General features: G+C 39.2%; 1 protein-coding gene across 1 annotated transcript in view; it reads left to right on the top strand.

Moving 5' to 3' along the window:
- RPS6KA3 (ribosomal protein S6 kinase A3) overlaps positions 1-23,283 on the top strand; it is a 1,945,113-nt gene that overhangs the window by 1,546,456 nt on the left and 375,374 nt on the right. Inside the window, exon 18 of the mRNA XM_044072275.1 lies at positions 10,193-10,354. Coding sequence (XP_043928210.1) covers positions 10,193-10,354 — 162 coding nt within the window. The remainder of the gene's footprint in view (positions 1-10,192; positions 10,355-23,283) is intronic.

Below are 23,283 nucleotides of genomic sequence, written 5' to 3'. Positions count from 1 at the left end.
AGTCCCTGAAACTGAACATCTACTTGCAATCCCAGTTTGTTCCGGGCAAGGACAATGTTCTGGCAGACAGGTTGAGCAGAACTTTCTTGGAACCACACGAATGGATGCTACACCCATGCATTTTCTCACAGATAACATCTGCATGGGGAAGACCAGACATAGACCTTTTTGCATCTCATCTCAATTATCACCTGGAATGGTTCTGCACAAGGATACACCATCCTCTAGCTTGGAGAACGGATGCTCTTTCCTTCAGCTGGAATGCTCTAACAATTTATGCATTCCCTCCTCTACCTTTGCTCTCCAAGGTGTTACTGAAGATCAAGGCAGAACAACTAAGAGGAATCTTGATAGCTCCAGACTGGCCAAGGCAACACTGGTATCCACTACTACTGAGCATAACCCACACCAAACCGTGGCCCTTGCCTCAATGGCCTCTGCTCCTGACTCAACACAATTACAAGACTGTTCATCAGAACCTGCAAACCTTAAAGCTGACAGCTTGGCGAGTTCCATGACTCAGACCCATGACTCCCTCTCCGAAAAAGTTGAGGAAATTTTGCTGGAGGCATGCAGACCTTCCACCAGAAAAACCTATTCGGCCAAATGGAAGAGATTCACCATCTGGAATGTCAACAAGGGCCAGGATGCATCACTGATGAACATACCGCAGATATTAGAATACTTGGCAGAAATGTTTCACAGTGGCCTCTCATACTCTTCCATCAAAATCCATGCTTCACATTACCACTGTGATCCACCTGTGTTTTCGCATCCTTTGCTAAGACAGCTTCTAAGAGGCATAAAGAATATCAAACCTCCAAGGAAGCTACCAATTCCTGCATGGGACCTCAATTACGTCTTGGAAAAATTAACTCTTCCTCCTTTTGAACCAGCAGCATCTTCAGAAATGCAATTTCTCTCTCGGAAAACGGTTTTCCTGTTGGCAGTCACCTCAGCAAGAAGAGTCTCGGAGATACAGGCCCTCATGGCAGTTCCTCCTTTTCTCATCTTTCATCAGGACAGAGTTTCCCTTAGGACCAATCCTTCATTCATGCCTAAGGTGATATCCAGAGTGTCTCTAAACCAAGCAATTCACCTGCCTACTTTCTTTCCTAACCCTCAAAATAAAGGGGAAAAGCTGCTGCATACTTTAGACATTCACAGACAACTACACTACTACTTGGACAGAACAAAGTCCACCAGGAAGTCTGACCAACTGTTTGTAGCCTATGCTGCTGGAGTGCAAGGAAAAGCAGTCACCAAACAAACTATATCAAAATGGATTGGACACTGCATCAGATTCTGTTATTCTTTTCATGGAAAAAGTGTGCCAGCTAATATTAGACCACACTCCACCAGAGCTATGGCCACATCCACAGCTTTTCTAAGAGGAGTGGCTACAAAAGATATTCTAGAGGCTGCTACATGGAGCTCCGCGCATACATTTACCAAACACTACAACCTGCCACTATACTCCAGATCCCGAGCAGGCTTTGCTTCGGCAGTCCTGCAGGGCCTTCTAGCTACACCATCTCTTGCTTAGTCCTACCACCCCCAGCTTGGCTATGGTATTCAACCCATATGTCAGGACTGCAGTTGCATTCTTGAAGGACATAGTACAGTTTTGTACCTACCATAAATGTAGATGTCCGATAGATATGCAACTGCAGTCAGGTTTTCCCTCCCTCCTACCCCTCTGTTTTTCCCCTTTTGGGTCCTTTCTCCCCTTACCTATCAGCTGGGGTTGTATATTATGGTGTATCTGTTTATTACTGTTGTGCATGTCTGGTTTTATCTGTTTATCCATTCACAAAATTTAGCCTTCCTTGGAGGGCACCTGGCATCTGGGGCAAGAAACACTGAAGAAGATGGCGTCGGCTGATGCCTTTATACTCCAGCCGCTCTGATGTCGGGGAGGAGGCGACATCGGCCGACGCCGGACCAAGACTTTGGAATCTGGCCGACCAAAGGGCTGCCTGAGGCAGGACAACCCATATGTCAGGACTGCAGTTGCATATCTATCGGACATCTACATTTATGGTAGGTACAAAACTGTACTTTGTCAGTAAACATGAGGCAATTTGTACATTGCCTTAGGATGCCCATATTCACCAAGGTGGTAACGGACATAGTGGTGGGAAAGTTCATATCCATGGCAACAGACCCTTTGTTTTTTTATTGATTATTCAGTTGGAGTGAAAATATAAAGTAATGTCAAAAGTATCTGGTTTGTAACTCTAGGGGCAGTGCTTGTCATTGCAAACTAGTCTTGTGTGCAACTAGGTACTGATGAAATTTCAATGGTGCTTTTACAAGAAAATGTCAACCCAAGGTGTCTGCGGCTTTATAGGGCACTGACAAACACTTCAGGGGAAACTATTAAGTAGAGCCTGATGATTTATGGATAAAGTAGGAACTCAGACATCCAGTATATTTATTAAACGTGCAGAATGTAAAAAGCAAGCAAAACTTTCGAGTTACACCAACTCTTTCTCAGTGCTGATATAGCCATTCATTTTCACTCAAGCTTAAATACTATAAGCCAGCACCAAATGAATTACACAGTCAATTAAAACCAAGTAACATAAATCAGCCATCACATTTAAATAAGGATCTGGTATCTGAAGATACTAATATCGAGAGATTTAGGACAAAAGGAACTGTTCCTTGCTTTAATTGTTCTTTTTGTAAGAATATAGATACAGACACTTCTTTTATACATCCCATTATAAAAAAGTATTTTCCTTTAACACTTTTGCTACATGTTACTGAAAGTGTTGTGTGTATTGTTAACTGTGTTGTATGTGATGGCTCTCATTTATCTGAGATAAGAAGAAATGTTAAAACAAATGCTTTATATTAACATACTGACTGTGGTGTGTGGGGTTGAACACAGTTTTAAATTCAGAGTAATACAGGAAGTAATGAATGGGATAAGGAGAGGTGATATTATAGTGAAAACTGAAGCTGCAGAATATAATTGGATAAATTATTTTAGGGCAGATAAATTTCCAGGTTTAAATGTGAAAAATACTGTAAAACCTATGTTAAAATTAAAGAGAGAGTATATTTGAATGTATTGAAACATAAAACCTTGTGTATATGTATGTATGTATGTATATATATATATATTTCTTTTTTTTTTGTATTCTTAAGTGGGTTTTTTAAGTGTAATTGTGCTGTTAAGGGCTGATTTATGTTAATTGGTTTTAATGGACTGTTGAATTAATTTGGTGGTAGCTTATGGTATTTAAGTTAGTGTGAAAATGAATGGTTAGATCAGCATTGAGAAAGAGTTGGTGTAAATCGAAAGTTTTGCTTGCTTTTTACATTCTGCATGTTTAATAAATATACTGGACGTCTGAGTTCCTGCTTCTTCTGTTTTCTGTCTATTTTTGCAACTGGAACTTTTATTGGCACCTGTGGATTTTCTTGTTTTGTTTTTTATGGATAAAGTATTTAGGCATGCCTTCTTTAAAGGTTGGGTGTCGGGCTGGCAACCCAGCAAAGTAAAAATCCACTAATCAGCGGACTGGAGTTCCACTGTGGCAACCCCCTAACTGGGAAAAGCCGTTAGACTATGATAAAGTATTTAGGCAGGTACTCTGAATTTAGAAGCAAATTAAGTAGTACTTGCTGAAAAGAAAGGAATTAGCTTGTCAAGAATAATGAAAAGAAAGGAGTCGCCTGAATGGCTTCTACTAGTGCTGGTCTCTTCACAGCTTCATGCTGCTGGAGTACAGTACTGCTGTGCTGCTTCTCTCACCAGAAGCAAAACAGTAGTACCAGTCCCAAGATGAGAAGCAAGGTCACAGGATGTTTGGTGATCCACAGTCGTGCCCCAGATGATGCAAGTGTATATAGGCTTGTTCCAGCCTTTTCCTGGTAGATGCCTTGAATAGCAACCAAACTAATCTGGAATGCCAAACACAGGCACTCACTGCCCAACCAGAAACAGTCAAGAATCTACTTTTTCTCTTTACCTGGAGCAAAATATAAACACAAATTCCAAGCTGGCATTTATGAAGCAGTTAGGGTTTCTGGTGGTCAGCAGTCTCCTCCATCTTTCATCAGGAGCCAAACAGAAGCAGTAATCCCAAGATGCTTACTTACATGCAGAATGTGAACTCTCCAATAATTGTTGTATTGGGCCAGATTTTAAAGGTAAGGTGGAAAAAATGAGTTAATATCTTAAGACCTGCAATGTGCACTAAGCAGTTAAATGTGAAAGAGGGGATGACTTTAGCTTTGGCTATCTAAATGAAGGGCCACTAATTTTAAAAGAGAAAGATAGATTGGAAGGGGTGGGCACTTTGTATTCTGGTTCTGTGGCATACAGTGGGATATCCAATACATTTAAATAGTTGAAGGGGAGTGATTTCACAATGATAATTTTATGCTTACTCACAATAGCCAATGAAAGAGGAGAGGGAAGGAGATTTGTGGTAAAATTAACATAATGGGTAGGCAACTAGAAAGACAGTTGAGTTTAAAAAAACAGCAGCAGCAAGGTGGGAGGGTAGCTGAAAACTTACTATGCGATTCACAAGAGACACAGCTGTGTCTCTTTCTTAGTTTAAATGTGCAATTAAAGGTTGAATGCAAGTAAAGCACAGTGTAAAGAAAATAAATCACAATATACAACTTAGAAAAGGTTAATGAAGCAACACAAAATGCAAGAAAGCAAAAACAGACTAACCTTTCCTTCACAACAAGTTGTGGCAAAGTCTGGGTAAGCTTTTCCAGTAAAACCTTGAAATGTTTTATTTTTACCCCTTAAATAGAAGGTTTAGTTCCCAGTTCTGCCCTCGTTTTACAGGTAATTACCCTTAATTGAACTGTTCTAATTCCTGTGTGACTCACAAGACACAGCTGTGGTCTCTTTCTTAGTTTAAATATGTAATTAAAAGCTGAATACAAGTAAGACAGTGTAAACAAAGTAAATCACAGTGTTATTTCTTGTGAAGGTCAAAGGAGACAGCACCTTGTGTCAAAACGGACTATTTCCAAATGGTTGTCTAAGGCTATTACCTTTCATTATGCTCACCATAGCAAATCTATTCCAGGCATGGTCAAGGCCCACTTTACCATGCTCTTGGCTTCATATTAGGCTTTTTGAAAAGGGTTGTATTCTAGAAATATTTAAGAAGCTGTACTTGTCTTCTGTACATACTTTTACAAAGCACTATAAGCTTGATTCCTTCTCTAGGTCCAGATCAAGCTTTGCTAAGACCATTCTCCAGGGGCTCCTGGACTCTTCTCCTTCCACCTCCCAAATGTAGTTAGGTATGGCAATCTACCCATATAGCTAAGCAGCAGTGATCAATATAGTGAATGTAGTACATTTGTGTAAGTTGAACTTACCAGAACAGTATATATTCAAATGATCACTGCTGCAGTAGCTGCTCACTCCCTCCATCTCCTGTGTTTTTTTATGCCAGAGTGTGGACATTTATTTTTTGCTCCTCCTAGCATTGTTCTTTTAGGGCTCAGACCTCCTCTGTCTGTTGGCAGGAAAGCTCTGAATGGCTTTGCACCCAAACTTGTCTTTTCATCAGCTCCATTCGAGCTTCTTGACAGTTTGGGTGCATGGAAGGAGCCATGAAGCTTTGGAAACTGACCGGCTGTTATATCCTTGACAGGATATAATCCATATAGATAAAGGCTACTGTAGCAGTGATCTTTTGAACATCTGCTCTTGCGATAAGTTCATCTTACACAACTGTACTGTCATACACAGCTGTGTTTTCGCTCCAAGGGTATTCATAAAATACCTAGCTCCAGTCATACTTATCACAGATTGAACACCATTCACATCATTCCTTATTTAGATGACCAGCTCATGTTTTCAGAGTCTTTAAACAGATGTCAAGAGTTAGATGACCAGCTCATGTTTTCAGAGTCTTTAAACAGATGTCAAGAGTCATTAACTTGGGTTATGTCTCTCTCTATCATATTGAGCTTTCCAGATGAATATTGCAGAATCCTCACTGACTGTCTTACAGAGTTGTGTTTCTTGGATGCCTTAAAGATACGTCTCTTCAAAAGGCCTTTTTATCTCAGGACAAGGTGGATTTTTATCTGAGCTTCTCAAATCATTATCAGACTTATGCAGGAGAATTTCTCAGGATCTTTAGGGTTCATGGCTTCTATGATTCTCATGGTACATCTAGCCAGATTACGCACGAGAACAATGCAGTGGTTTCAAAAAACATATGGACCCAGTATTTGTATTATCTGGAGTATCAAACCAGTTTTGGGCTGTATAAAATAGGAACTGCATTGTCGGAGACAACAAATTCAACTGAACCCAGGTCTCCCTTTCCTCTCCTCAGACCCCAAAACACAGATGAGTCAGATTTTCCTTGCATAGCAGTTTTCAGAGGGGTAAATATGCAGGTCGTGTGGAGTCATTCAGACAGGCCAAAGAACATCAGTTTAAAACAGATGTTGGCTGTCATTTATGCCTCAAAGTCTCTTCAGCACCTTTGGTCCCCAAGACCTCTTCAAGTTATTATAGGCAGTACTGCAGTCATGTGGTATATAAACAAACAGGGAGGTACAAGTTCATACCCCTTAAGCAGGCTTTCAGCAATGATTTGGGAGTTGACTTTTCAGCATTCCTTAACCCTCCAAGCATTTTCCTTCTGTCAGGGCAAAACATAGTGGCAGACAAGTTGTGCAAGACCAGGACAAATGGAAGCTGAACAAGGGGGTCTTCCAAGAATTGATCAGTTGTGGGGAATACCTCAAAACAGACAACTAAACAAGTTTTGTTCTAGGGCTGCTTGCAAGCAAGCCTGGAAAATAAGTGCATTTTCATTCTCTTGGAAGGGAATATTTATGCATTTCCACCCTTTTCACTGATAACCAGGATAATTCTAAATAATCAAAAGAATACTCCAAAAATCATTTTCATGACCTCTTTTTGGCCAAGGGCAATTACCGCAAGCTTACTCACAGACTGGATCTACTTACACAAGACAGGGGGAGTTTGATGCATCCCAGTCTCAATCAACTTAAACCGACTGTCTGAATAATATGATTTTTATAACTTTTAGCCACTTATTTCATGAGGACATGCAGCAGGGACTAAAAGTGGCAAGGAAGTCTGCTAGTAGAAAATCCTATATTGTTAAGTGGAAGCAATTTTCTAGTTGGTGCCTAACCAATAATCAGGAGCCCGTCAGGGATTTTGTACCAGTGGTTCAAAAATACTTGTGTGAATTTCTTTCTTCTGTCCTTACTTATTCCTCCATAAAGGTTCACTTTCTGGCCATTTCAACATGTCTGTCAGTGGATCCTCCTCTTTCTTCCTCGTTTGTTGTGAAATATTTTCTGAAAGGAATTTTATACCTAAGACCACTTCATAAAAAGGTTGCTTCTCTTTGGGATCTCAACTCTCTCCTGGAGAAGTTGACCATGGTAGCCTTTAAAACTGCTGAAAAAACAGACTGAAACTGGAGAAATCTATTTATAAAACACAAATAACAATACAGCAAAGCTTTCAGGTTTAAAACCCTTCCTCAGTGCATTACAATCCTACAATGGAAGACATGTTGAATAAATAAGGGTCTGATAGTCATGTGGCTTGCAGCCCAATAGTCACATGACATACATAGATATCATTATATATTAAAACTTATACAAGTTAAAACAGATATACATATTTATAAAATATTACCATAACCTGGTTTGTTGTAAATGCTTTAAAACTGGTTTCAATGTAACCATGTCATTGAGTCCTGGAAAGTGGTCTGCTTCTAATCTAACTATCCATTGGTACTCCTTTAATTCAAGTATATTATTAATATCCCCACTGTGTAGATTGCCTTGATCCTTTATGTGTTTGTTTTTGGAAAAACTGTGAGAAGGCTAAAAGATAGAATTATTGAACATAGATCAGAAATGAAAAGGGCAATAACTACAAATGCGTTATACAAACACATAAAGGAACAAGGCAATCTACACAGTTTTTCATTTAGAGTCATTTGCATTGTTGACAAAACACTACGAGGTGGGGATATTAATAATATACTTGAATTAAAGGAGTACCAATGGATAGTTAGATTAGAAGCAGACCACTTTCCAGGACTCAATGACATGGTTACATTGAAACCAGTTTTAAAGCATTTACAACAAACCAGGTTATGGTAATATTTTATAAATATGTATATCTGTTTTAACTTGTATAAGTTTTAATGTATAATGATATCTATGTATGTCATGTGACTATTGGGCTGCAAGCCACATGACTATCAGACCCTTATTTATTCAACATGTCTTCCATTGTAGGATTGTAATGCACTGAGGAAGGGTTTTAAACCTGAAAGCTTTGCTGTATTGTTATTTGTGTTTTATAAATAGATTTCTCCAGTTTCAGTCTGTTTTTTCAGCAGTATTTCTTCTTGGACACGTTTTATTCTAAGCCTTTAAAACTGCCCATCAAGCTGACTTCAGATTCTTGACTTTTAAAACTGTACTTATCATTGCTCTGACACTTGCAAGAAAAGTATCTGAGTTGAAAGCTCTCTTGGTGGTTAAATCCTATCTGATTTTTCACAAATACAGGGTCTTTAAATACAAACCCCTCATTTATGTCCAGAATGGTTCCAGAGTTTACTTTGAATCAAGCCATCAACCTCCCACATTTCTACCTAGGACCCCCCAAAAATGGGGGAGAAAATATTCTGGGTACCTCAGGTACTATCTTGAGAGAACTAAGTCAGTTAGTAAATCTGAGTAGTTGTTTATTTCTTATCAAGGGCAAAAAAAAGGGATACTGTGTCTAAACAGACATTTTCCATGTGGTTTCTCTCCGATATTGTTTTTTGTTATACCCAAAATGACAGATCCACTCCAGGCAGTGTCAAGGTGCAGTCTGCTACAGCCTTATCTTTCATGGCATGCTGGCATGGAGTGGACTGTAGAAGCATTCTAGTAGCAGCTACACTGTCCTCTGTGCATACTTTTACAAAGCATTACAAACTGGATTCCTTTTCTTGATACAGGTTAAGCTCTTTTAGGACCATTCCTCGAGGCTGTGTTTGTTTCAGCTTTTTCCTTAATACATTGTTGTTGATGGCTGATTCAGAATTGTTGGTCTCTTCTCTCATTGTATGGGCAAGAAAGTCTTGAAGAAAACTTCACTCTAACTACTGATTTCCCTCATTGGGATTAGCCAGTCAGCAGTCAAAGTGAAGGAGCTGGGGGAGGGAAACAGAGCTTTTTGAAGTTCGCTGCTTGTTGCCTAGGCATGAAACAACCAGTTTAAGGACTACTACAACAAACAGTAAACGTCTATTGATATGGGTAAGTACAACTTACAGAATTGTACTTTTATACATTTCATTATAAGTTTTAGTGCAAAGAAGGCATTGATTAATGCCTCCAGGACCGCAGACAGAAAAGCCAATGTGTGATACCAAAACTGAAGCAGAATATGGCAGACTGGATTGTAGTGAAGTTGCTGTTAGCGTGAACTACAGGAAATTTAAATATATTTAAAAATGCAGGAACTTCTTTTCCTTACAGAACATTGATTATGTCTTGTAAGAGAGAGTGTACAGTTTCCAGCTAGATTCTCAAAATGTTCAGATAGGTCCTGTTTCTCTAGCATCCTTTCTGCATTCTAGTGTTCATTGGTGTTGCATGCTGAAAGGAAGGCATTAGTATGGACTTTTAGTGCTGATTTTAGTTTTATGACTGAGATGGTTCACTGTGCTTCTGTTTTTTTGACTCATTCTGAGTTTTTTGTTTCTCATTCCTTTTAAATAGAAAAGGAATCGATAAAACATCAAAGGCATCAGAAAAAAAGTATTTTTCAAAACATGTTCCCCTCATCAAGCCTGACAAAAGCTAAACACAATTTAAACTATATTTAAACATAGGTTAACATTTAACAATAATAAATAGTGGTGATGTGGGTCATGCAACATTTACCCAGTTGTCCTTCCATTAGACCACTTGTGCTTTGGCCCACTTTTAACTGTAGCACTTGGGGATAAATACTGTAGAATTCAACATCACCTCTTGAGTGTTGCTTAAATAGACAGTACCAGTTTGTTTCTGTAAGATATACTGCACCACCAGCTTAAATTTGTTAGTGGTACTTAACTGAACATATGTGGTTTATTTACAGAATGCTTATGCTGTATTTATGCATTTCTTGTGTTTTACTTTGTTTCAGGTAGTGCACAGAGATTTAAAGCCCAGTAATATTCTGTATGTGGATGAATCTGGCAATCCTGAATCTATAAGAATCTGTGATTTTGGCTTTGCAAAACAGCTGAGAGCAGAGAATGGCCTTTTAATGACTCCATGTTATACTGCTAACTTTGTTGCTCCTGAGGCAAGTGTCCTGAATGTGATAACTAAAAGGATGTATTAGAAAGTATTTTTTATAATATATTGTTCATAGGTCACAGCTTGGGAACTGAATATTTCAGTATTAGAGCTTACTTTGTAGTCAGTTAAGTGAAAAACTACTCACGCTTACCTATGTATAGTCTAAATGACCCTCTCCTCACCTGACATTCTCTCTCTCTCTCCACATGCAGGCTGTTCAGTCACTGTTAATTATAACTACCAAAAGTTGTTGTTCTCAACTTTTACAGTAATGTTTTTTTCTGTGGTAAGCAACAAATGTGAATATTTTGTGGACCGCAAAAGTGGAGTGAGTATCTACAAGGAAACTCCCCTGGTTTTAGCTTCTCTGTATTCTTCAGAAGGATCACTGTTGCAGGATGATTCATAATGTATGCAGGAATGATGCTGTAAGCAGATGTCTGACCATCTGGCCCTAATTCTAGACATATAGATGTTGTCTTCTTATGCTACGGATGTCAGTAGGCTGTACAGTATAAAGGGTAGAGGTGCTTGTGCCCTTTTTTGCCACACTGAGTGATTGAAGTCTGCGGTTCAGTTCATTTAGGATACTTTCAAAGCTGAATTAAGTATGCAGACAGAGAGTTTCTGGAAAATTTGCTATTTTATGTTTGTTTCTGATCTTTTTTGCCTTTTGAAGGCCAGTGTCATCCCCAGGAAATGTCACCAACAAATGTAGTTGCGATTGACAGGTATCACTGCTGCATTTTCACAGTCTGTCTCGATGAGAGCAATAAAGTAGCTAAGTGTAGCCACTGTGTCTCACTTAACAAAAACTTATCTGCTCCAAAGTCAAAGCCATTATCTGAGGGTTTTCTGAAAGCATAAAAAAAATAAATAAATAACTTTTGGCTTTAGGGCAAGGGTGGTTGCCCATGTTTCCAAGGAAAAGTTGTCTTGTGGAAGAGTGAGCAGGTATTTCAAGTGCCATCGTAAAATAGTTAATAAAATAGCTACTAAAGCTTCTGCATGAGGACTTTGAGGGCTTGAGTGCATCTGCTTCAAAAAGATGCATCCTTACCAGCCCCCAGGTTTCAACAGCCTTCCCAAGTTTTCCTAACTGCTGGTGCCGTTTGGAAGGTGGACTTGAGGGATGTAGACATCTCAGCATTTTCAAGCCCTTGTAACATTGTCTGCTGTGTCACAACCAGATGCTGGTTCCCAGGAATTTACAGCTTTTTTTTTTTTTTTTTTTGCCTGGATTACTCTTCCTCCTTGGAAATCAGAAAATTCCTATGATTTTTCTTGTAGAAGGCTTTTGGTCCCTGATTAAAAAAAAAAAAAAAAAACAAGCTTTTCCTTTCCACAATTCCACAAAAGAATCCTAGTGTAGCCAGGCCCCATACACTGCTTCCATTAGCCCTGACAACCACAGCTTTGGGTGTATTTGGCTTCTGCTGTTTTTTTAACTGTTGGCCTTTCACTGAGAAATAAATAAGTTGCAGTATGGCAGAAGGTCATTTTCCCCTACACCTCCACTTGGAGCACTACTTGTTTTTGGTACTGTCCCTATTACAAAGTGAAGAAGATATCTCTCACCCAGGTAGTATCCTGACTCAGATGTTGGGGTAGGGTAGGCTCATGATTGTTCTGTCCAGTTGTACTTCCTGCTTGGATATGCTACAGATGATGAGGATTCATTGTCTTCAGGCTTTTTCTCCAAGCAACTGTGAGGGCATTGATATCAGCGAGGATTATTCTGGAGGATCTGGTATATACACCATTTTCCAGTCATTGTGGCATACTGACTAGGTTACACAGAATGATAATGGAACATGTAATGCCAGTACCTCTCTTCTGTGGAGCTAATACTACCACCCATTCCTGTCATTCCCAAAGAGTTCAGTTGGTAGGTGGCTTAGGTAATTGCCAACCTGTGATATCCTTTGTGGATCTGAAAGGATTGCAGAACCTGGCAACAGAGGCAATATACTTTGTATGGGGAGCACACAGGATACATAAATTTCCAGGAAAGTTGAAGCATTAGGATCAAGCTAGGCAAGTTCATTCTCAGAGTTAAGCCCTCCAGATCTTCAAATCAGTTTGGAGAACAGCAACCCACAGATTGAGCACAAATCATTATTACATGGTACATCAAGCAGGGGTCATCCACTTCTACCAGCGGTGTAGACTGGCCATAATTGCTTGGGACCCAACAGTAATCTAGAACCATAGCCAGACTTAGGCATAGGCCAACTAGGCAGCCGCCTAGGGTGCTGCTCTAGTAGGGACATTTTTTTCAGTAATCTGGATAGTATCAATAGACCAGGATTGGGGCACCAGGTGGTGTGGGGGGGTGCTGTAGAGCCATTTTGCCTAAGGCACCACTTGACATAAGGCTGACCTTGTGTAGAACTTTCAACTCTTGTCTCTCTATTTACATTTAGCCCAGAGTGCTTTAGCAAACCAGCTGAGCAGATCTTCAGCAAACTCCTACAAGTGGAAATTGAGGATGGAAGCCTTTTTCTTGTTGACCATGATGTAGGGTATTCTGAGGCATTTATTTTCCCCCACAAAACATTGACTTTCTTGTATCAGATACCCTCGTAAGGGGGTTCTGACAGTGGATGTATTTGCATTTCCTTGACCTTCTGTATGCCTTCATCCCTTCCCCTAATCTTTGTGGTATTGTTAAAGGCAGTACTAGATGATGCTAATCTAATTTTAGTGGCCCCCTTTGGCCAAGACAGCATTAGTTCTATCAATTTAGGGTGTTGAGAAAAGAGAGACCTTTTTTCTGTGTTACAGTTTGCTTACCCAAAGGGGGAAAAAACATCAGTGCACCTAAAACAAAAATAATCTTCAGCTCCTCAAGTTAATAATTTGGAAGTTAAGACTTAATCCTTCAGTGAACATCCTTTCCGCAAGAGATGTTTCTGTATCCTAAAAGAGAATAGGAGCCCAGCTGCCAGAAGTCTTGCATGATCAGGTGGACCAGATTTTCCCTTTGCTGCAGAGAACATGGCATATGACTCAGAGCAGCATCTGTTCAAACCCTGCTCTAGTATAGGTATATTTTGGTTTGTTTGCCCCCATAACCCTCCTTGGCCATCACAGCAAAGCACTTAAGGGTGTCCTACATTTGTGACCCCAAAGACATTGGCAGTGCTGTCTGTAGCTTAGTATATCAAAGTAACCATATATTTATGTTAAAAACATTGCTTATGTATATTTTATTTCACAGTTCATAATGCACATATCTTCCACTGTTTCCTTAGCTGTGGTCTGGCAATAACTCTTGAAGCAATATGGTAAACCAGATTATGTATGTATTCTGCAGTGATAGTAGTTTCTAAGTTTCTGACTTACTACCTGTTTCGAAAGGACAGTTGCTTAGTTTGTGGCATATTTTACTTTTGGATATACTTTTTATATCTGTGCTCCACTTATTGCTGCTTGCTTTTTAAATGTGTACATTTCTCACTTGTAGATACTGTTGCAGATTTTTTGCCTCAGTGTTTCTCGTTTGCCCTGATTATTATTACTATTATTGTTGTTGTTATTATTAGTAGTAGTACTAGTACTATTATTATTACCACTACTATATATATGGATTAATCCATTTTATTAGAAAATTATAAATGAATATTTACAATTGTATTTAATATAGATTTACAAATGTTTACACATATCCTTATGAATTTTCCATTACTTTGAAAGATAACTATTAGTAAATTATTGTTCATCAGTTGTTTTTATAGTTTTCATTTTTTTGTTAAGTAATTATAGTATCGAAAAGACTCATTTCTCTTTCTCGTGTCTCCCTGACCTCCCGAACAAATGCAAGCAGCAACCAAAAAATGAGTCTTTCCTAATGGACAGTTTCAGTCAACAAATGTTGGTAATCAAATTTAAATAAGTAAGTGAAGAAGCAATTGCCTCCCTTTTGGATCCAAAATTTGTCTTAGAAAGCTGGTATTTTCTCTCTTTGAGCCATCAGGCTTAACACCATTAATCATTGGAAGTTCGGAACACACACTTCTTGGTGGCCATTATTACAGACAGGAGAAATTCAGAACTACAGGCTTTAACATGCAGAGAGCCTTACAGAGCTTTCCCTGTGAACAAGGTGGCCTTCAGGAACAGTCCCTACTTTTATACCCAAAGTGGCCTCAAGGCAGGCCATGAATCAATGCATTCAATTTTGTCTTCTTTCCAAAGCCCTGGCCTAGAACAATGGAAGCAAACACTTGCATCTGATTAATGTGTATTGACATTGGCACATATTTACAGAAGTAATGATTTCAGATGAATGGACTACCTCTTTGCTTCTTTCTTGCCAGGTACCAGGGAAGACTAGTATGCTAACATACTTTTTAGGTGCTTGGTTGTATTTCTGTCTGTTGTGATCAGGAGAGAAAAGACTTGCAAGAACATGTCTACACAGTGAAGGCAGTAGCTACTATAGCTTTCTTTTTCAGAAAGGCTTTAGCTGAATGTCTGTGAAGCAGCTATCTGGACCTCCATTCAACACCTCTTATTAGGCACTGTAGTGACACCCTTTGTAGAGATCAAAGAGGATTTGCCACTGTAGTTTTGCAGGGTGTTTTATTCTCTTTATTACTGTGGACTAGCAGTTGTATTGCTTTAGTACAATTCCTACATTTTGCTTATGGTACTACAGCATTGATCATTGTGATGAACTTGACATAATTGTTTGGGCATATTCACCATAACAGTAAATGTACACGTGCATAGTCAGAATTGCACTCTTGGCTTTCTCCCACCTTCTTTCAGATGTCTCCAATTCTGCAGTTGAAAGAGACTACCACCAGATCCTAGTTTTAGAGGCATCCTCTTTCTTCTAACTCCCGTTTCTTGTCTCTTGGGACATGAATGAATTTTACCTTGGTTCTCGGGTTGTTTTTACTTGCTGGTGATCACGTTAGTCACCAGAAAAGTATAACTTCCTTGTAGTTCCCACACGATATGCAGTAGAACACCCTACCTCTACTGTCACTTTGCACCACCTCTTAATGATAATGATTCATACTTTATGAATATTCATGAGGTTTGCTGAAGCATTCCTCAAGAGTATTTATTAAATAGTTATTGGCACCATTGTGGGCAAAGTGAATTTGACTTTAAAATTAATACTGAAATTGTGTTGTTGCATGTGGTAAAAAATGAAAAGCAAATAGCTTGCTAGTTGGTATCCAATGGAGAGTAAATTCCCCTGCCCAATCTTTCTAGTCACCAGTCTTTTGAACAGAATACATAAAAAATGACCCAACCAGTAGAAGAGTAGTTACTCATCCCTGTATTCGTTGTGTAGCAGTCCATTAAAAACGTCAGTGGTAATGTGTATGTAAGGTTATTATTTAAATATGCTTACAGGTCTATTCAAATGCGTATATCAAAGTATTTCTTTTATTTCGAGTTATGTAGCTTACCAGAATGTAAAGACTTTTGTTATAAAATGTAATTAAAACATACTGTAAAGCTTAACACTGCAGAATGTAAACATATGGAAAAAGTCAAAGATACATTTCCTTCTGGAGAACTGATTTTTTTTTTCGTTTTGATGCATGGAGTTTAACAGATGAAACCCCTATTTATTAGTAATGTATCCACTAGGCTAGTGGCCTCTTTTCAGGGGAGACGCAAAATGCTATTTATACTACTAGGGAAATTTGGCCAGGCTATTGGGATATCTCCTGCTGTTTTTGATAGATGTCATGGGATCTTTTTCATTCACCTGAGCTGCTTTTCAAGGGAGACCCTAAATGGTATTTGTTCTACTGTGGAAATTTGACCAGGACATTTGGCTATCTCCCTTACTCTTTTCGATGGATGCCATGGTATCTTTTGCATTCACCTGAGCTGCCACCAACTGAAGCAGATGGAACTTCTGTTCTAACATCTCACCCAAAGGATGGCACACTCGAGACTGCAGTACCCCACCTCATGTTACATTACAGTGTCAACAGTTTGAAAATTAATCTAATCACCTGGTATGGGAATGGAACCTAGATTGTTGTGGTCTCCTAGCATCTAAGGCAAGTGTACTTGCTGTTGAGTCAATGAAACAGACCATTTACTCCTTAACATAATTATTCATGATGTCAGGTAAAATTTAACATATCTGTCAGTCGTGTCTTGTTACATCAGCTGATCAGTTTAGACAGGCATGCCTACATGTGCACAGTCCCACCTCAGGTATTCTCCAGTCTGTATCCCATAAAGACGTGGAGATGGAATGAGCACCTCATTTTTAATACTTTACAGCCATCATTCCACAGTTTGGGATATCTGCATTGGGGCTGCATGGACGGATGTCCACCTTGTCATATAATTTTCACATTTTATGAATGATCTATGGCAACAGTAATCCTTTTACTTGTATGTCTACAGTTACAGTGATTATGGTTACACATCTGTAATTTCCTTGACCTTCCCCACAATATGATATGCTTGAGAAAATTAATGATTGAGCCTCTGTCCGTTCAGTACAGTAAGAGGACTCTGGAAAAATTCACTCCTTCAGAAAAGTAGATTAACCAACATAACTGCGGTGAGATTTGTTTAGGGATTCTGCTATAACATATGGCAGCACAGCCTCTAATTAGCATATAGAAATCCAGTCGGTACTATACATACATACTCACTGAACTGCATTAGGAACCATTTTGTTGGAATATTCGCTGTAGTTTCAAGTTCTGACCCAGAAAGCCATAGTGAATCACAGTGCACTACCATCTGAAGGACTGTGAATTGCTACAGTTCCCATGGAGAGAGGGTTGGTAGACACAAAGCAACTCTGAGGTGTGTATGTAGTTCACTAAACCAGTTTGCTTTAATTTGCTTTGCAGATATGCAGAGACTTGTTTGCACAGGGAAGGCATAGTGATTCCTGCAGTGACACAGTTGCATGCTTCCTCCCAGTGGAGGAGTTAGGCTATGAGTAGAAAATCCCTGATGGCAGCCTTGACCAAGGCTGCTGGAATCATAGACCGACGAGGAGGGAGCCCCCCCCCCCCCACACACACACACACACACACACTTTTACAGCTGCAAGACCATCTTGTCTAATGGAAAAAAATTAATAGCTAGCCTGGTCCACCACTAAGCGACATAAGAAAAAAATAATGGGTAGCCTGGTCCAGCAGTAAGCGACATAGGCAATTACTCATGGGTACCCTGCCTATGAGTTTTCAACAATAAAAAAAAAGTCCCATGCATGAGTCCGCTGCCATGGATTTAAACACAGTCTACACTTGTGTGTGGAATTTAAACTTCCATTGAGGGAGAACGGAGGTAAGTATGTGATGCCTGCCTGATCACATTTGTTGTCAGCTCTTGAGGAGAGAGTTTTAGGTGTGTGGGTTTCATGTACTTTCTGCTCACATATGCTGCCCCCTTAGGAAAGTGTGTGTCATGTACTTTCTGCTCACATATGCTGCCTCCCGACATACTTCCAGGTAAGGAGACTTTTGTTGCCTGGAGTGTTTTTTGCTGGTTCGTGTTTTCTGTTTTCTGCTCACATATGCTGCTGGGTCATTTGCTAGCTGATCATTGTATGCTGCTGGGTTGTTTGCTGGCTAATAATTGTATGCTACTGGGTCATTTGCAGATCACTGTATGCTGCTGGTGTGCGTAGGTGTGTGTGCGTATAGGTGTGTGTGTGTGTGTGTGTGTGTGTGTGTGTGTGTGTGTGTGTGTGTGTGTGTGTGTGTGTGTGTGTGTGTGTGTGTGTGTGTGTGTGTGTGTGTGCGTGCAGGTATGTGTGTGTGTAGGTGTGTGTAGGTGTAGTAAAATGCCCCAGTGAGGCATACCTGGAGGTTAGTGTTACTCAGGTTCAAATCCTGTACCTTACTGCAAGAGCTTGAATTCTCTACCCATAGCACCGCTTGTGATTCAACGAGTTGAGTCCATAGCTCTCAACTGTCCAGAATTTCCCAGAATATTTGGCTCATACTTTTGGTCTAGTCCTCTTAAAATTTGTGGTTTTCTGGCAAATCAGTGAGAACTGAATTCACTAAATAATGATAGCCCTTTAAGTTTCATTCTTCCTATCTTTCAGGAAGCACATGGTAACTCAAAACACTTTATTTTAGCAGCTTTCTAGGTTATACAAACAATGTTTAAAATGTGCCCCTGTCTTTGGGCTTTTGAACCCCCCCCCAATTAAATTTTGACTTTTTCCAGATTTCTTGTGCTGCATGAGAGTTTTAGTTGAGTGTCAAGTGGATTTTACAAGGAGCTGAGAGTTTCAGGGGAAGAGAAGTTTAATGCTGCTTATGCCAAGTCTGTTTGCATTGTTGGTAGTACAATAGGTAGTATACTTGCTTTTGATGCAGAAGGCTGTGGGTTCTACTCCCATAGAATGCAGATGGATCACTGATACTGTACTGTGTTGTACTTTAAAGGGAGTGGATGCTGCAGTCCTGTACCTAGTACCTGTTATCAGTTTGCCATCCATTCCCTATTGCAATATTACTAGCTTATAATTTTTTTTTAATGTAACATGGGCGGGTCTATATTATAAAACTGAAAGCGGAATTAATCAAATCCAAATTCATCGACACATAAAGGTCAATGTCTGAAATGAGCGAACACCGTAATTGCCGAAAGGGAGAACGCCGAACATGATACTGGAAGCAACAGCGCCATACAGGTAGGGTAAACCCAACCCAAAAAACCTAAACCAAAACACTTTTCTAAACATTTTTGCTTGCCCCCTGCACCCCCCTACTTAAATATACCAGCTTTGAGACCGCACTACAGTGGGGAAAAGGATTTACTTCCTCATTTCCGAGGAAATCCGGCGTTCTCCCTTTTGGCATTTACGGTGTTCGCTCATTTCGTACATCAACCTTTATGTGTCGATGTACACGTATTCGCTTAATTTGGCTTTTGGGTTTATAATATAGACCCACATAGGCAGTTTATTCTTCAAGGGCAACAGGCACTTTATTTGTAGATGAAACAATGAAATATAAAGTTGTTTGCTAGCAGCAACCTCTTCATTAGTTACAAATCCCTTTATTTAATGTGGAATTATTTAGATGACTTTTACTGCAGAGATTTTGCATATTTAATGATATTGGTGAATTGTAATGACTTTTGAGTGGCTTTTTATGGTTGAAATTTTCTGAAATGGTAGTTGTGCCATTATTGGTTCATACATTTTGTTTAATTGCTTACTAGAAGACTCTTCAAAACTATACATTTAAAACACATTCTAGCAGGTAATGCTGTATTATACAAGGAATATAACTTAATGTAGTCAGGAAGGTGACTCAAAGAACGTGTACATGTGTGCTTGGCCCTAAAAATGTGTAAAGACCCTATAGTTTTAAAACAGTTCATAGGTAAGCTTAGTCCTCCACTGGCCAGATGCAAAATGAATGTGGGTTTTCATGCCATTTCAGTGAATGAGAGTTTCAAGGGTAGAGAAGTTTACTGCTCATGCCAAGTCTGTTTTTATTGCGAGACTGTATTGTTTGTTTAGCAAATGGCTTAGTGTTTGTGGTATTTTATTTCAATTTCTGTAATCATTGTATAAGTAAATAAGAAAACAGTATGCACGCTGACAGATTTGAACAGTGTTTATGGCAACTGAGGAGAAATAGCCAAGTAATAGAACACTGGAGTGACTGGGGAGGGGGGGTGCTGCTGGAACAGTAGAGGGTTGCTGCAGGAAGGGCTGCTCTGGGGGAGCCCAATTTATTACCCTGCCTATGGCCCTATTTAACCATGATCCAGCTCTGGCATTTTGCACGGTTTACTATAAGTGATCAGAAGTTGGAGAAACAAAGTGTCAGTTGTAAAAAAAAAAAAAAAAACAAAACAATTTCATTCTGTGTTTAACAATAAAGAAAAGAAAGTGCTTATTTTTTACAACAGACACTTCTTTGTTTCATTCCAACTTCTGATAGTTTATGATTTTCATTGTTATTTAATAATTAATAACCGTCGTTATTGAACATGTCAGTGCAGTTTTGTGGATTGTGGACCTCAACTGAAGTGGCAGCAGCCTACCCATTCTAGGCAGTCATTTATGAAGTAACAACAGTAAAAATTTACGCAAGTTGGCCCCAGTTTTGTTAAATTTTTGTTCATGCTAAAAACAATTTATTTAAAAGAACCATTTTTACACAATCCCCTACTCAGGAATTGTACAAAGGATGAATAATCTAGGAGCAAACACGTACATCACTAGCTGGATTGCCAACTTGCTCACAGGATACAGGAGATCAAAATAGGGGAAGTTACCTCTAGAAAGCGACCAATCACCAGTGTTCCCAGGGTTCGGTGCAGAGACTTTTTCTGTTTGACCTGTGCATCTCAAAAGTATAAGGACATACCAAAGGGCTTTGGCCGACTAAGTTTGAGATGACTGCAAGCTAGGAGCAGTTATTGAATCCCCAAATGACTTAACCATCATGCAGGAAGGTTTGTCCCAAACAATAACTGGTGCCAGAATCATGACTTGAAACTAAAAAAAAATAAAAAATATATTATCCTATCTTTTGGGAAGTCATCTACTCCAAGGAACTGCCAGATTGACAAAAGCCCATGAGAACTAACCCAGTTGTTTGGCATTTGAGAACTTGTGTGTACAGTGACGTAACTTTTGACCAACGTGCCCAGAGTCATAAAGTCTTTCTGTGTTGCACAGCTTATAAACAAATTGATTGTGACTAGATCTAGAGATGTTATTGTCCCCCTTTACAAAGCCCTCATTACATCAATCATTTTGTATAATGCCCACTTTGGCATGCATCTGTCCAGACCCATGCAACAATTGGAATAAGCACAGAGATATCTACTAAAAGGATACAAGTCCTAAACAATAGGCCCTTGCATGGGCCACCTAAAAGATTTAGCACTGTACTCCGTATCCTACAGAGTGCTTAGAGGTGACCTGAGTCTGGCATATAAAGCATCCTCCAACCTAATACTAATGGGACCGACCTACTGAACATCAGCAAGTCAAATGGCATCAGAAATACTCACTCCAAGTGTCTAAACTAAATGTTGTGGAGAGATGGATATATATATATATATATATATATATATATATATATATATCACAGAGTCTGCCACTGTTCCAGAGCAGACTATCCATTCAAGTAATACAAAGCTCATCCATGTCCATATTCAAATGCAACTTGGATCTAAGGATATGTAATAGAAGTTGTATTCCAGAATTGCCCCTCGTGCCACTAATGGATAGAGACAGTTCCTAAATGCTGCATTCCTTACATGGGTCTCCTCAAATTATCAGTGGTATGATCACAGTTATTCTTACTAGGGCTAATGTACAATTATCAGCCATGAAATAGGCAAGTCCAATCAGGAAATGTTAATTCAAGCACCAAAAGGAAAATTGGCTAAGCTTAAAATGTCCTCCAAGTAAACCTATGTTGTGGTAGTAAATGTTTTTAAAACATTGCCCCTTTTAGATCACTAAGTGCCACTCTCACCCTCTGCCTCCCGAACCCCTCTCAGCCTTCAAATGCTTCCAGCGCCTGACTGGCTCCTGATGCAGACTTCTATCTAGAGAGGAATGAATGGGTTACTAAGGAAACCACAAGAGCTGATGGTTGGCAGCCAGTAGGGGAGAAAAAAAGCATATAGCAAAAAATTAGAATGTCTTATCCATTAGTCCTGTTGCCAGTTTTTCTCTGCAGTTTTGTCCTTTATTATCATTGTTTACAGTTATTAAGCTCAAGGGTGTTAGCCAGGCATACTCTTTGTACTCTGAATACATTTTTTTCTGAATATCGCATCAGTAGGGCTTTTTTTCAGCTCATATTTTGTCTACAGCTATTTGAATGAATGCCTCCAAAATGAGTATAATATTTCTAATCTAAAATCAAGTTCTTTAATAGCTTTGTAGGATCAGTTGAAAATGTTACTCAACATTTATTAAGTACTTGGGGGTAACAGTTTGTGATCTGTCCATTTTTAAGTGATAGGTGTCCAAAGGGGTAGCAGTAAGAGCTTGTGAGTGCAAAATGGTATTTGCTTGCTACACCCCTGGTTAGGTTTAGTGCTGCTGAGGTAGCAGAAACAATGATAGTCACATACTTTTTGTTTTCCTCTCAAAACGTTTGGCCAGTTATCCTTGTTCGTGCTGTAACTGATTTGTTGGTTTCATAATTTTAATTTATTCTCTTTAGTTTCACTGGAGTAATGCAGCGATCCTAAAGAAGCATTTTCAGCCATTTCTTAGGTTCACAGCCCAAAATAAAAGAAACTGGTATTAAGTACAGCAGTAGAAGTACAATAAAGAATAAAAAGGACAAAATATAACTACGGGGAAAACAGTATATCCAAAATGAATACTACTGTTCCAAAGAAAATAACTGTAATATAAAGTTCTGCAGAAAACGAGAAAGGAATTTGTAACACTACAGTCTTGAGTTAATTTCTGTTGTTGCATGTCTGTGCCAGGTGCTTGTGAGTACTAAGTCTTAGGACATTTGACCGCTTTGTTGGGGTGCAGACTAGCTCTTCCAGAGCATTTGCATAAGCAAGTCAGTGGCGTGGCCATGGGTACGCCCATGAACAGTACTTAAGCCAACATTGTTATGAACTTTGGGGAAAATTAATGGGTTTTAGCAGAATTTACCAACACCTTTTGAAAAAATGTAATGTTCTACAAAAGGTTTGTGGATGATCTATTCCTTATGTGAGATGGTCCTCTACATAAATTAGATGATTTTATTTCTTAAATACATACAACTACATCGTTAAAGAAAAATGCACAATACAGACAGATTTGTTGGACATCACAATAAAAAAAGAATGTTAAAGGACAGATTGAAACACTTTCTAAAAAAGAAGTGAAAAGATGTACATATATATCCAGGAAAAGTATGCACCCAGTTTTTAAGTTTGACAATATAGTCAGAAATCAGATGGCCCAGGTAGTTAGGCTGA

This window comes from Protopterus annectens, chromosome 5.part0 (genome assembly GCF_019279795.1).
Source record: "Protopterus annectens isolate FY-2018-M chromosome 5.part0, PAN1.0, whole genome shotgun sequence".
NCBI lineage: Eukaryota > Metazoa > Chordata > Ceratodontiformes > Protopteridae > Protopterus > Protopterus annectens.
This window is presented reverse-complemented; position numbering and strand designations above follow the sequence as displayed.